The sequence below is a fragment of the Malus sylvestris genome, chromosome 7 (genome assembly GCF_916048215.2).
Source record: "Malus sylvestris chromosome 7, drMalSylv7.2, whole genome shotgun sequence".
In the NCBI taxonomy this organism is placed as follows: Eukaryota; Viridiplantae; Streptophyta; class Magnoliopsida; order Rosales; family Rosaceae; genus Malus; species Malus sylvestris.
Window position 1 is genome coordinate 25,608,555 of NC_062266.1, and position 14,614 is coordinate 25,623,168.

Consider the following 14,614-nt stretch of genomic DNA (forward strand, 5'->3'; position numbering starts at 1 on the left):
AAACCTCCTAAGAAATACTCCACAACCCTCCCTCTACCTATTACAAGCCAAAAATCAGGTGAAATTAGTTTTGAAAATAAGAAATCCTGCAAGTTGGGTGCGGCGGCTTCGTGGTGGCGATACACCAAATTTGAATGTAATTCCGACCACCATCACTATCAATGGACTCCTAGTGAACCCAGGTACATGTCCTAAGCCTTGGTTGGGGCGGCAGAGCACCAGTGGCGAAGGATCGAACCACCCAAGTTCTAGGGTTTCTGGTGAGTTTGAGTGGAATTGGGGATTTTCCCGGTCGAATTGGACTTCGGTTCAGGTATAAAAGTTGTTCCCCTTGACTTTCTCTATATTTCTGTAAAATTTGAGAATTTTTAGAAATAGTGAAATTTTCCAGCGAGTCGGGGTGGCCGACCCGACCGCCACCCGAGGCGGCGCATGGTTAGTGAGCCGATGCCGTCTTTTTAAGCTAATTTCGATAGTTTGAATCCATATTTGATATGCATTTGGTGTGATTTCCCTTGTTTGAACCTAGTTAGTGATTGTTAGTCACTTGAATGTTTTCCGAAATGAGTTAGAAAATGAAGTGGTGAACTACGAAGGGCTTGATCCCGCTCAATGGTACGTAGGCAGTCTAACCGAGGTTAGATGCAGCCCTAAATAATCGAGAATTAATCTTTTGTTGAGAAGTTGTTTTAATAGAATAATTTTGGGGATTTAATTGATAATTTAATCGTATGTTTTGATAATTAAAATATGGATATAGTTTTGTGAGGAATTAAGGAATTGAAGAAAAGAATCGTGATTAATGGTAGTAAATCAAACAAGAGTTTAAATTGGGCCTATCATCATAATTATTTCCCGAAAATAAGTATTTCGGGGGCGGGGCGTTACTTTTCTTAAAGGACTTGGCAAGATGTTTGCCGAAAGTAGGATAATATGTCTAGCAACCAAAATTCGGTCATATTATATATTGTTTTGGTACAAAATCGGTTACAGAAAAGACTGCAAGGCTTGTAATGTATCATATTATAGTTGCACCAGACCTCAAATCCATAAAAATTTCCATTTCACCATAGTCGAGTAACTTCCCTAGACTTTCATTTGACTGTAAGAAACACAAGATACGTATAAGACAGTTTTAAAACCATGTAATACAATATATATGGAACATTGTGAGTGTGTGTGTATCAGGGTTTCCCCCCTATTTTTATCAGTAACTACATGGTTCTTACGGGATCCCAATCATCCCGTTTTTGTTACAATGGACAGAGAGAGGTTTTGCTAAGAAGGGACTTGACGTACAAAGTAATGTTATTACTATGTGGGTAGCTAGAAATTAATCAAAATTTACATATATTCCAAGTTGGAAGAGTAGTCATGTTGAAGAAAGGAATCTATGTAGCTGCTAGGTTGTTTGGATTTGCTTTTGCAAGAACCAAGGCTAGCTGCTCTTGCCAAGAAGGAATAAAGCATATTCAAAACGCCCTAACAGAAAAATAAGCCTCATATATGGTCATGGTCGGTTAACTGAATTGAGTGAGTGTAAAATTCAGAAATCGAGTTGAATGATCCCGAAAGTGAAGATATATATTTACTGAAATGTGGGCTTCTTCTTCTGATACCATCATCATCATCACATGTACGAACAACAGAGAGCAGTAGAAGGAATTTTCAGGGGCTCGGAAATCCAAGCCAAATATTTCTAACTCACTCTCTCATTGGGACTAAGATTCTCTCCTCTCATTTTTTTTATCCTATTTCATCCACTCCTCTCACATTCTTTATTTTATCTTTCTCTTTCTATAAAAAATTAATATAAGATGTTGACGTGGCTTAACCGTGACCATTCAAATATGAGGAGAAGGAAGGGGAGGGGAAAAAACATAGGAGAAAAAATCCTACTCCATTGGGACTAGGATTCGAGGGGAGAGAATCTACTCCCTCTCATTGATCCTCATATTGCTGTGACTGTGAGCCAGACACATGGGTTTGTGTGATATATCAGTGACATGCTCTCTCTCTCTCTCTCTCTCTCTCTCTCTCTCTCTCTCTCTCTCTCTCCACACAAAGAGATAGTGGCAGCAGCTTTCACTTTTAGCATGATGTCCTTGTTATAACAAAAATGTCTGTGTATGTGGATATAATCCACATGAATAGGTGCAGAAGCAAAGAAAGAGACTAAGATTCCAAGCTCTTCTGGGATATAGACCTCACATTCTCCCACATGCATTTTTTCTTCAATTATATGGGTACGTATATCCATAAATATCCTCATATAATTGGATGCTCAATCAACAACTCATATACACGTACGTATGTTATGAAATTAAAATTTAATGTCATTATGGTTGTAAAAGAATAAAATAAATCCTGGCGTAGTTATTAGGAGCAGCCCTTTACAACATTAAAGATTACCTGTGTCTAGCTATCAATAGTCAATGAGATATATAATTCCCAAGGTCCCCTATACAACACAGCGTCTCTATTTAGGTAAGAATAGCATCCTACGAAGTCATTTTCCCAACATTTCCAAAGAACTTAGCCATGCAATATGTAAATTGACTATTAATTTCAGGTCAGCACAACCAGATGCATGCATTTGGTAAAGTAAATTATTCCCAACCTGGGACAGTTAATTGAATAATTTATAGTCCCGGCGGATCTCTTTTCTCTTTGACAACTAACAATTTAATCCATTGACACTAGTCGTTTGTAAAAAACCGTGTTTACAAGAATCATGATTTAGGGCAATTTTTTTTTTTTTATTTCTTGATTTTTTTTTTGGACAGTTCATACCAAGGGCAAGAGTACAATTTAGGTTTGATCAATGAGATCTATTTGATTAGGTTTGACACCAAAAATATAACCGAAGCAACTAGTATTTAATTGTTTGGTTTGGTTCGATTTTGAGCAATACCACCATTGAAACAACTAAACCAAACCAAATTATTGTTAATCAGTTTGATTTAGTTTGATTCGGTGAGTTTAATCCTATTCAACACATAAATAAAGAAACGTTTTAACATTTCAAGAATTTTATCTTCTAAACCTCCAGACATCTCATGCATTATAATTGGATTGAAAGATTAACTAAACCTTTCTCAACATAAAAAGTTCATCATGTTAAATATAACTAATTAAATTTCAATTAAATAAAATCTAATGCTAGCAAACAATTTATTTATTACAACCTCACATAAGCATAAGATACATGTATATAAATCTCCTAATTGTTAATAATCGTTACAAGTTAGAATATGGGAATGGTTTATTTTGCACTCCAAATTTTCTATAATTAGAAAGAAAAATACACTTGTGAGGAGTGTAGAATTAGATTTTTAGAGTGCTAATGACAATTTCCTATAATATATGTTGAGATTTATAATATATGTATAATAAAGCCTTTAAATAACCTATAATAAGTTGACATGTGTAAAAAAAAAAATAATTAAAAGATACATGGTCGCTTTGATTTGGTTTTAGTCAATTTTAAAAATATCAAAACCGAATTAAACCAAAAGTAAATCTAGTCGGTTCGATTTTTAAATTGTTTGATTTTTTCTTGATCAAAATCAAACTAAATCGACCAATATAGTTTGGATCCTTCGGTTTGATCGGGTCGGTCGGGTGGATGCCACTCTAAATGAGATGTCAGGAGAATTCATACATAATATGTGAAAATAACGCGTGCATTTTAGCTTTGCTATAGAATATGTTGTTGTCTAGCTGATGATCAGATTGGATCAAGATTTACTTAATTCCTCTAGACTAGAGGTACAATTAAATTAATAGATGATTATATTCTTATTGATTAAAATAAAAGGTAATGGAAATAATAAACTAGGTATATAATATATAAAATTGAATTTTGTATAGGCTTAACCTTTTGCAAAGTTCGCTGTCGAACGTTGCCTAACAATTTTGTCGTCTGAGTATCATATAATATAATGGAATGGGGTACGTAAGTAAAAAGATACCAAATTATAATTTACTTTGCCAATTGCCATCCCATACATTGCATGCTGCTGATATATATAATCGTCTTAGAATAATTACATGATTTACAGGATTAAGTGGGGTCCCATCGAGCAAGTGGAATATCATTTCTAAGTTCAAACTCTTCACCCTGTACTTAGTGTAAATTATTATAGAATATCATTTGTAATCAAAACAATAAAGGATCTGTTTAGGTTAATATTTGAACATTGGATTTGAGTGAAGGAAAGCCCAAGGATGTCAACTAAAAGGGAACTTGCCCGAAGCCCAGCACCAAGCCCAAAGGCAAATTGAAGCCTTCTCAGCCAAATACAAGCCACGTGCTTACCATTGAAAAGACAAGTGATGGAGACTAACCTACTACCAGCCAAATAATACTTTCTAGTGGCATTCCAAGTAAAAAGTTAATGACTCACTACCCTCCAAGTGCTTTCGGGCAAGAGCAAAGCTACAATAGTCGGGCTAAATTGCCTATAAAAGGAAGAAGAGGCCCCAGAGACAAGGGCACTCAACCAATCACACAAACAAACATACAAACTCTGCTCTCAAGCCAGATTTGCATCCAAAAGCTGAAATCAATCCAGATTCAGTCCCTTTTAGCGACAAGCTATCTCTTGTCCAGTTTAAAGCTTTGCTATCTCCCTCAGTGGCGTAGTATCGATTCCCTTGTAAACTTGTTTACCATCCATCCCTTTTTAGCATATAAACCCCTGTTAATTCAAAGATAAGTGATTGCAAGAGGTTCAACCTTGTCAGACAAGGTGAAATCTTGCCCGAGGCTCTTTGTTTGCTTTCTAAATTTGTAGATCTATTACTTAATGCATTCTCCAGTATGTATTCAAGTTATTTCCATCAGTTTTCCTATTTTAAGAGCTCCATTTGCATATGGATCTGGTTAGTTTAATGGATTTGTTATCATTAAAGTCAATCAAGAACCAAGCAAACGGCTTAAAGGGGCCTGGACTACCTTCATTTGAACATACAAGAATATGAACTAAAAGTCCTTGTTTACAAGGCAAGAAAAAGAATTTAATGTGGACTTAACCCATCCACGACAATCCTTTGATAACAAGAAGTTCGAGTAACTTGGGGTGCAAGTAAGTGACTAAAAACACTCTTGTTCTACATCTTCTATACTGAGATAGCAGTGGCACGCCTAGCACTTAGTTAGTTTTGATTGCGAGCTCAAGGCCTACACTTAAGACCCCACAAAGGCACCTTTCAGAACTAACTTTGTCCTCTTCTTGTAGCACATCAACAAGCAAGAGCCCGACTATACATCCAAAGTGCCAATCCCTTGGGAAGCTGTGCTGAGGTCCGAGGATCCTTCTCCAGAGAAATCTTTGCCCGAACATGATCACATCCAAAATTTATCAAAAACAAGACCATTTTTACGATTTGAAAATTGCTTAAGAGACTACATTTATTTATACCCTATTATATGATATACAAACAACAAAAATAATTGTAAGTGGTGAATTACTCTGGCGGTTAAAACTTTTCTATTAAAAAAAGATAATTAAACTAATGAGTAGCAATTGATTGTGTTAGTTTATTTGATTGGAAAGCAATACAAATTATAAGAGCATCTCCAAGAAATGCTGCAAAATAACCAAAATTCTATTTTAAAGAGAAATTCAAAAAAATTATCTCAAAGAAATGCTGTTAAAGACTCTCTATTATAGAAAAATTAACAATCACTCTTTAAATTTAGAGCGCAACTATTCACTTGCTAAATATTAAAAAACATAAAACTCAAGGGTCCACCCTTGATCAAGGAGAAAAGAAAAAAGAGAGAAAATTGTTTTAGAAAATGAGTGGGGTTGAGTTTGAATTGTTAATAATAAAATATTTTAAGTTTGTGAAATAAAGAATGTTATTGGAGATGAAAGGTTAATTAAACTAAGTACCTAAAATAGTTTTTTGACAATATGCACTTGTTAGTTTAATAAAAAATTAGTATTCCTCTCAAAGATGCCTTTTGATATACGTTCGAAACTATTATTATAATTTAAAAAATGAGGAAGTTTCAAGTCCAAGACAAAAAAACCTCAATAACCTATACACTAAAATATTAGATCACATGCAACAAAAATACTGTAATACAAGTAAAAGCAAAAAGGGGAGTTCTTATACCCAATGTTGGTCCAAGGGCGCGGAGAAAACGCTATGTGTCAAGTCACAACGTGGACCGTCTCAAATATACATCCCATCTATCCATGTTCCTGCTACGCCTACGACCCTCCCTTCAATTTTCTTTTATTGTGTTTCAACTTTCTGGGACTGCAACACGTCTTCCTTCATTCATTGAGTATGTGGTTTAATTCGATGCAAAACAAAGAACCTTACCAGGACTTGACATACCGCAAATCCTCTTGAAAGGGAGGAGTACCTTTGGGAACTCAACACAGGTAGTGCATGGTTGTTGTCAGCTCGTGCCATAAGGTGCTAGGTTAAGTCCCCCAACGAGCAAATAACACACAGCCAGGAAGCTCAACAATAAATATTTTTCTCCACATTTGGACATGTTTTGTTTGTTTTTCTTTTTTATGTGTTGCAATTATTAGGGTTTGTAACCAAAAAATTTGTGTTGAACCATACAATAAGCCTGATATAATTATTAATTATCAAACTTTCCATCACAGTAAATCGAACCTAACACATCATTTTACAAGTGGAGAGATATTCTTCTGACTTTTTTTTTCATACAATAATGTATTTACACTAAGGGATTGAGGTAGTCACACAATGAGTCAGTCATTTTAATTGGTCTTGAACTCTCCATCAACATGAGTCGAACCTAACACCTTTTATTAGTAAGTAAAGAAGAATATCACTATATTGTTGTACTGTAACTGAGTGCAAAATATTATCATGTCTTTAGCTAGCTTGTTTTGATCCTTTTTGCTAGGGCCCGGACCTTTTACATGATTATGCCACATCGTTGTTTTAAGCCCGACCCAAAAGGGAAGATGGAGACTGGAAAAAAATATGGAAAACGTTGTCATGGCCACATCCCCTTCTTTTAAGCCCATATTTGACAAAATGATACCAAACCACAAATGAAAAGATGTCACACATCACAATTGCCAGATTAGTCCGTCTACTACGAATTGGATGTGCGTTCTTTATTAAAGCAATACATTGATATTATTGTAGTCAACAAAACGTAAATGACAATTGGCATGGTATTGATATTAGGGTAAATTACATAGTAGCCCCTCAGGTTTGAGGTCTATTACAACCTCATACAACAACTTTAAAACATTTCACTTTCATACATCCAGTACCATTTTATTTCAAAATAACAACTCCGTTAGATTTTCCATCCATTAGTCTGTTAAATGCTGATGTGGATGCCACATTTGTGCTTATGTGGCTGCCACGTGGCAAAAAATTAATTTTTTAATTTTTTTTAAAAAAAAACCTAAATCTTCTAAATATTAAAATTTAAAAAAAATTTAAAAAAAAACTAGAAAAACCCTTCCTTTGTCTCCCTTCCTTCCCCCCACCCTTCTGCAACTCCCAAAATCCTCTATTCTCCCCGCAACCCCCAAACCCATATCCCCCATCTTCATCTTCTTCCCTGCAACCCAGAAATGATAACCCCTCCCCCACCCCACCCCACCTGCGTCCCCCACCCCAAAACCAGAAACCCAGAACACCCCCATCCCCACCCCACCCGCGACCCTCCCTCCCTCCCTCCCTCCCTCCCTCCGCACCCACCCTCTTTCCCTCTCTACACACCCCCAACCCTTTTTCACTCACTTAAATTCACCAGGGCTTAGCCAAAGATGATGAAACCCTCTCGCAGTTGCAAACCCCTCCCGCCACCACCGAAATTCCCATCCAATCCTCGAACGCCCCAATTCCCATCACCCTTCACTTACCGCAATCCACCGCAGCCATCAAAATTCAATCGGCCTACCGGGCCCACCTCATCTGCACCCACTTCAAAACAATCGCAGCCGTCCACTCCGAGGCCGATGAGTTCCAGCGCCTGATCCAACGGCAAGAAACTGTTGATTCCGTCAGGACAAGCGAGCGCGAGAAGCTGAGGATGAACGAGTCCCTGATGCGGCTGCTGCTGAAGCTGGACTCGGACCCCGCGGTGAGGGAAGCGAGGAGAAAGGTGAGCCGTCGGATCGTGGGGCTGCAAAAGATCGTGGACGCAATCGTATCGGAAGACATGGATGGCTTCTGGGGTGGCAGAGACGGTGGGTTTGGGAGGAACTGGGACGACGTCCTTGCGGAGATGAAGGAGGAGGCGTGCAGGGACAAAGGAGGGGAAGAAATGGAGAGGTTTTGCACTCAGTATATGGGGTTTTTCTAGTTTTTTTTTTTTTAATTTTAATATTTAGAAGATTTAGGTTTTTTTTTTTTTTTTTTAAAAAAAATTGCCACGTGGCAGCCACATCAGCATTTAACAGACTAATGGATGGAAAATCTAACGGATGTGTTATTTTGAAATAAAATGGTATTGGATGTATGAAAGTGAAATGTTTTAAAGTTGTTGTATGAAGTTGTAATAGACCTCAAACCTGATGGGCTACTATGTAATTTACCCTTGATATTATTATCGATAAACATGTAGCACAAAGGACTTTTTTACCCGTGTCGTCTCGAAAATCATTTCTTTTGATTGTATGACTTATCTGTAGTTTTGGTTAGTGTGGGTGCGCTTGCAAAGCGAAACAAGCACTTGAGGTTTTAAAAGTAGTTTAAACCAATTGGGAGACGATGGTGGCGACTCGAGAACTTCAAGTTTGCAAGCTTCCGAATTAGGTTGGCGAGAAGATAGATGAAAAGATGTTGGAGTGATCCGATGATTGAGCGCCCCACAGGCCACAGACGCCTCCGTCGCTGTAGTGCCAAAATCTCTTTTCTACTTGATGTTGATTATCATTATTGCTATCCTTTCGTTATCGAGAACTAGGGAGTTCGAACTTGGAATCTCTTTCGATATTGGGAAGAATAGAAGCACTAGATCAGTAGCAAGTTGTAATTCAAAATCGCATTCAAAGCCTATTTGTTAATGTACTAGAAAGGGAAAGAGTTTATGTGTGGATAGCGAAAAAAGTGCTTCTAAAATTTAAAGTGCTTCCCAAGTATTTTTGGACTCGTTTGAAAATATTTTAAAAATAACTAAAGCAACTTTTAGAAAAAATATTTTTTAGTTCTAAAAGCACTTAGTAAGAATTTGTCCAAATATATTTTTATAATTTAGCCATTATTAACTTCCAAAATAGAAGTGATTCAATGTTTGGCCGAAACCAATAAAAGGTGTTCTAACACAGCACCATAGAAGAACAACAAGGGGATAAGAGAAAGCTTTCGCAAGTAGTTAGTAATGAAATTAAAAGTATAATATTTATTATTACAATTTCTTTGCAGGATTTCAAAGATGTGCTAGTTTGGGGTCCAAATACAAATGGTAAGTTCTTTATTAAATCGGCTAATTGGATTCAGAAAGGGACGCTGACTCAATCTACAAAGTATAAGTTAATTAATAAGATGTGGAAACTTAATATTCCTCTTAAAGTTTAGATGTGTGCGTGGTTGTTCATTCGTGATAGACTTCAAATTAGGAAAATATTAAGTCATATTGTCATTAATAGTGATAAGATGTCATTTTTGTAATTCGTAGACGAGGACCAAATGCATTTATTCTTTAATTGCGATGTTGCTAAATCGATTTGGGACCTTTTTTCAATTAATTAAACCGGGCAATTTCACTAATGCTAACTTCAACTCAGTAGTAGACCGGCTAAATTTTTTAAAGCATGTTGATAAGGAAGTTCCTAGTGATTTAAGCTTGTGTTTGCTTTTTTGCTGGCAAATTTCGTGTTTAGAAATGTTATGCCCATCTTGGCGAGATCTAAATTATTAGCTATATCTATGCATGAACGATATCATAGAGCCAATTGTAAAGCTTTAAGAAGGAATAGTGATGATACTTCCATGATTATTAAATGGCATCCTTCATATCAGGGTTATGTTAAGCTAAATTTTGACAGTTCGTTGGCTAGGGACGAGGCGGTGGTGGAATTTGTCTTAAGGAATCATAATGGGTATCTTATTGAAAGTGGAGCTTTAAATCTTGACAGTGCCACTATTTTAGAAGTGGAGGCTAAGGCTCTTAGAGAGGGCCTTCTTTTTGCTCAAAGAAAGGGCTATACAAAGATTATGGTTGAAGGTGACTCTAAGTTGGTTATTCAGTCAGTGTTGAATCGGGGCGCGACGCTGTGGAATCTGATTCCTATTATTGAAGATATCAAGTGGACTGTGACCAAATTTGCTTGCATCGACTAGAAACATATATTTAGAGAGGCCAACTTTGTGACGAATGCTCACTCGCCAAAACCTTCTTATTACTAATTGTCATATTTGATAACAATGATGGAAGATGTCCACATTCATCAATGCACAAAAAACTAACATTCACCGACTTGGTCGCTCCAACTAGCAGAAGGCTAAACGCACTTTTTCTATAATTTACCAAGCGTGTACATTATAATGCATCTAACATTGATATTGAGAGGAACGTAATTTCTAGACGGAAGTGCCATCACACACCTTCTCTTAATTTCAACTGTTAAATCGATTAAAAAGAATCAATGGAACAAAAATTAACAAGTGTTAGAGATAAAAATGTGTACAAGAATAATACCATACTATATCCAAATACCCTTTTTTACTTCTCACACAACCTTCTCAATTTTCAACCCTCTCAATTTTGAGTTTTGAATGAATAAAAGAAACCCAATGGACCAAAATTAACAAAGACGTGTAAGAGGGTAAAGCTGAGTTACTACCGATTTTAGGAAACAGCAGCAGAGGTGCTTCTCCGTCTCCGCGTGATGGGGTAAATTTCTCCATGAAATCACATCAAGTGATTATAGGGAAAAGCACATACTAACAAGTGATGACCGCAAAAATCAAACTTCTAACGAGTTTTAGTGCCTGTAGACAAAAGTTTGCACAAAGCATAACGTATTGTAGCAATTTATCGAGTAAAGAGGGCACATCAAGACTTTTGCCCATCACTAGTAACCACGGCTCTCCCTACACTAAGAGAAATGCTGCCACACTTTCATCCATAATATACCACGTCAACTATTAGTAAATCTAAGTCAATCACAAACTTGAATGACATACCTTGAGAACTGAAGGGTAAATATCCGATGCACAGAAAATATCGAACGTCTCAAAACATTCAAAATTACAAAGTTCATACCATGTCTAAAAAATCCCTTAATAAAATGCATGTCCAAAACTACTAGAGATACTGAACTACATTCATAAAGACAACCCTTCAAGTGCTCACTTCTTATCACCACCAGACCTGCACATATAACAAAACATACATAAGGCTAAGAGATTGTAGAACATTATGATTCCTCACCAACACACGGTATAAAAAACCATGAGCATTGCACAAACTATTTACTTAGAGATCAGCAAATTTCAGGAAGAAGTCTACAATTAGGCAACAGTGTATAGTAGAGGCATCATATTGCAACCAACGACATTTTGAGTGACACAACACAATCCAGTAGTCTAATTAAAAAGCCAACAAATGATATCACAAACAAGCTATAACAGATCAAGTTGAAAGCATAAACAAGCTATCACCGTCCACCGATAGAGAAGACTACTATAAATGTCAGCATATGGGGCTTGAGGCAATCTTAAGAACACTTAAGATTACGTTTACTGCAAACAAATTTCATAAGCAATTGTAGAGATGCCATGATTAATATTCTAACTAGTCAGTTTTCATAGCTTTGGTACACTTATATATACCAATTTAACTTATAAATTCTCAAATCATCGCTGTTTTCGTATATTTCCGCAAACTTGCACAACATATGCATAAGTATAAATGCAAATACAAGAAACAAACAGCTTCAAAGCAACAATATTCACAAAAATGGAACTAGTTCAAGACATTGAAATGTACACGCGAATCCACAACGGAGAAAACCAAAGAATATCTCACGGGTATAAAATATCGATGATATCAGAAATATCGGTAGTCCAAAAACACGGAAATTTCGATGGAAATATCGGGATATTATCAATATCGATAAAAATTGAATAAAAATCACGAAAATTGTAAAAAAAAACTTGGAAATTTTTATTGAAACTTTGCAGGATGTTTATTTAGTCAATTATCTATTAGTTTATCACAAAAAATTGGAAGAAAATGCATTGCATGATAGATATAACTGATCTAAGTTGATTGTAGAAAATATGTAGTAATTAATGAAAGAAGTTTAAACACATCATAATCATTTATATATAATGAATTAGTACAATATTTTACACTTTATACATTACATGGTAAGATACCTGAGTGACTTAGCAAGGTCTAAAATATCGATGATATCGGAAATATCGGTAGTCCAAAAACACGGAAATTTCGATGGAAATATCAGGATATTATGGATATTTTAGACCATGATCTCACCTCATCTTGCGGAGAACGTTGGACATCTCCTCTCTCTTCTTCTTGGCCCTCTTGTGGGTACCCAACTTTCGCTTGGCCACCTTAAGAGCACGCTTGTCCTTCCCGACCTTCAAAAGCTCGGTAATCCTCTTCTCATAGGGAGCAAACCCCGCAACTTCCCTGATCAAATTCCTCACAAAGTGCACCCTCTTGCTAGTTTTCTACATCCCCACAACCCCAAAACACACAAATCAGGACATTATTCACACAAATAAAAAACTCTTAAATCCAGAACCCCAAAACCCAAAACAAAAAATTCCACAGAAATCATATGAACAATCGATGGAATTAAGAAATGGAAAGAGAAATTACCCCCTTGCGGTCAGATGGGCGAGGAGGCAATTCACGCTTGGTGACGATGTGGCCCTTGTTGAGGCCGACGAAGATCCCACTCTTGGGGGCGGCGGGAGCCATTTCCTGCAAGAACAGATGCAATATTCAACAAAATTGTTCGAATACGAACAGATTAAAGGAGGAATGGTAATTAGGGTAGGGAAATTTTAGCTGGATTGGTACCTTGGCGCTGCTCGGAAAAAACCCTAGATGCTGGTGCTGGAGAGAAGGCGCTGCGACCCTAATGTGCTTACAGAAACTAAAACCCTCAGTAGTTTAAATACTGTGTGGTCTCGCTGTTTTTTATTCAGCACGTACGTGGATTCGGAAACGGCGCCGGCCCACATATTTTTGAGCAAGTCCACCTCTAAGGACTTTGGGCTAGCACTCAGTCCATTTATCCACTTCAGTGAACTGTAACAGACTCCAATGAACAATAATAGGCCAATGCATCTCCACCTCTAAAAAAATACGCTGGCACCCAGTGAAAAAATGCGCTAGCACAAACGATCTCCACTCCTACAAAATGCGCTCGCACCCAGCCCATTTAAAATATTTTTAAATTTTTTCTAAAAGAATAAAAAAAAAATAGTTTTAATTTCGGATAGGATTTTTAACCAATCTCGTCACGCCACGTGTCATTATCTGAACGTACTATTTTGTGAATAGATTTCCGCTAAGATTTTCAACCAATCCCAACATGCCACGTGTCACTTCCGTTTTACAATAATTTAGCCAATATTTCGATAATATTTTCAATCAATCACGTCATGTCACGTGTCATTATCGGAACGTACTATTTTGTGGATGGATTTCCGATAATATTTTCGACCAATCCCGACACGTCATGTGTCACTTCCGGTTTACAATAATTTAGCCAAGATTTCGATAAGATTTTCAACCAATCACATAGTGCCACGTGACATTGTCCAGAACCTCATCCTTTCTTTTTTTTGTCCATATAAACCCTACATCCCTACATCAATCCTCACACCAAGCTCAATCCTTCTTTTTAGCTCAGAATCCTTGTTTATCGTTTTCAAATCTTGAGTTTTTATTACAATGTCTTCTTCAATAAGAGTATATAAACAGTTGCAGGAGGTTACCGGAAGCATGAGAGATGGCGTTTTTCCAACAAGTAAATGATGCGTTGAGTTTTTTCCAATGACCTTGAAGACCTTGACTAGTTCTGGCGTCTTTTCCATGTACATCGCAAAACGCTTTCGTAATTTTACTCCACATTTCTCGCTTATCCATCTCATTACTCGTAATCGGGTCATGAGTAGTGTGAACCCAACATTCACACAACGTAACATCTTCAATGAGCTTCCACGAAGACATTTTTTTCTCTTAAAGTGTAGAAAATATTGAAATGTAGATAGTATAGAAAGTGTAGAAAATATTGAAATGTGGTGTAAAGGTAGAAGATGAGGGTTAGGTATTTATAGAAAAAAATAACATTTTAAAAAAATTTCTGTATTTTTTTTTTTAAATTCTGTATTTTTTAATAATTTTTCTGTATTTTTTTTATAGTTTTTAATAAATTTTAATATAGTTAATTAATCTGGACCGTTGGATTTGAAAAATATTCAAATCCAAAAGCCAAGGAGCTGCCACGTGGCCAACGGTAATAAATCTTACCGTTGGCCCTTTTTTTAATTTTTTATTTATTTTTGGGGGAAAAAACGTGGACCGTTGATCTGTGATCGGACGGTCCAGTTTAAAAGTAAAATTTAATTTTTTTTTACCGTTGGAAATCCAACGGCTATGAGCATG

At 36.5% G+C, this 14,614-nt stretch overlaps 2 protein-coding genes across 2 annotated transcripts; one reads left to right on the top strand and one right to left on the bottom strand.

The window, feature by feature from the left end:
- Nucleotides 1-7,166: 7,166 nt before the first annotated feature.
- LOC126630221 (BAG family molecular chaperone regulator 5, mitochondrial-like) lies at nt 7,167-8,326 on the top strand. Its single transcript, XM_050300332.1, has 2 exons — nt 7,167-7,181; nt 7,775-8,326. Exons 1-2 carry the CDS (start codon nt 7,167-7,169, stop codon nt 8,324-8,326), a joined length of 567 nt encoding a protein of 188 aa, XP_050156289.1.
- A 2,758-nt stretch (nt 8,327-11,084) lies between these two features.
- Nucleotides 11,085-13,156, bottom strand: LOC126630828 (60S ribosomal protein L36-3-like). The gene is made up of 4 exons (XM_050301036.1): nt 13,022-13,156; nt 12,818-12,922; nt 12,467-12,666; nt 11,085-11,338 (listed from the first exon to the last, which is right to left on the bottom strand). Exons 2-4 carry the CDS (start codon nt 12,917-12,919, stop codon nt 11,317-11,319), a joined length of 324 nt encoding a protein of 107 aa, XP_050156993.1. The 5' UTR covers nt 12,920-12,922; nt 13,022-13,156; the 3' UTR covers nt 11,085-11,316.
- Between the last annotated feature and the right edge of the window lie 1,458 nt (nt 13,157-14,614).

Coding starts and splice junctions, on each gene's coding strand:
- LOC126630828 (XM_050301036.1), bottom strand. CDS start 12,919: ATGGCTCCCGCCGCCCCCAAGAGTGGGATCTTCGTCGGCCTCAACAAG. Junction 12,667..12,817: donor GCCCATCTGACCGCAAGGGG/GTAATTTCTCTT, acceptor GTGGGGATGTAG/AAAACTAGCAAGAGGGTGCA. Junction 11,339..12,466: donor AACGTTCTCCGCAAGATGAG/GTGAGATCATGG, acceptor TTATATGTGCAG/GTCTGGTGGTGATAAGAAGT.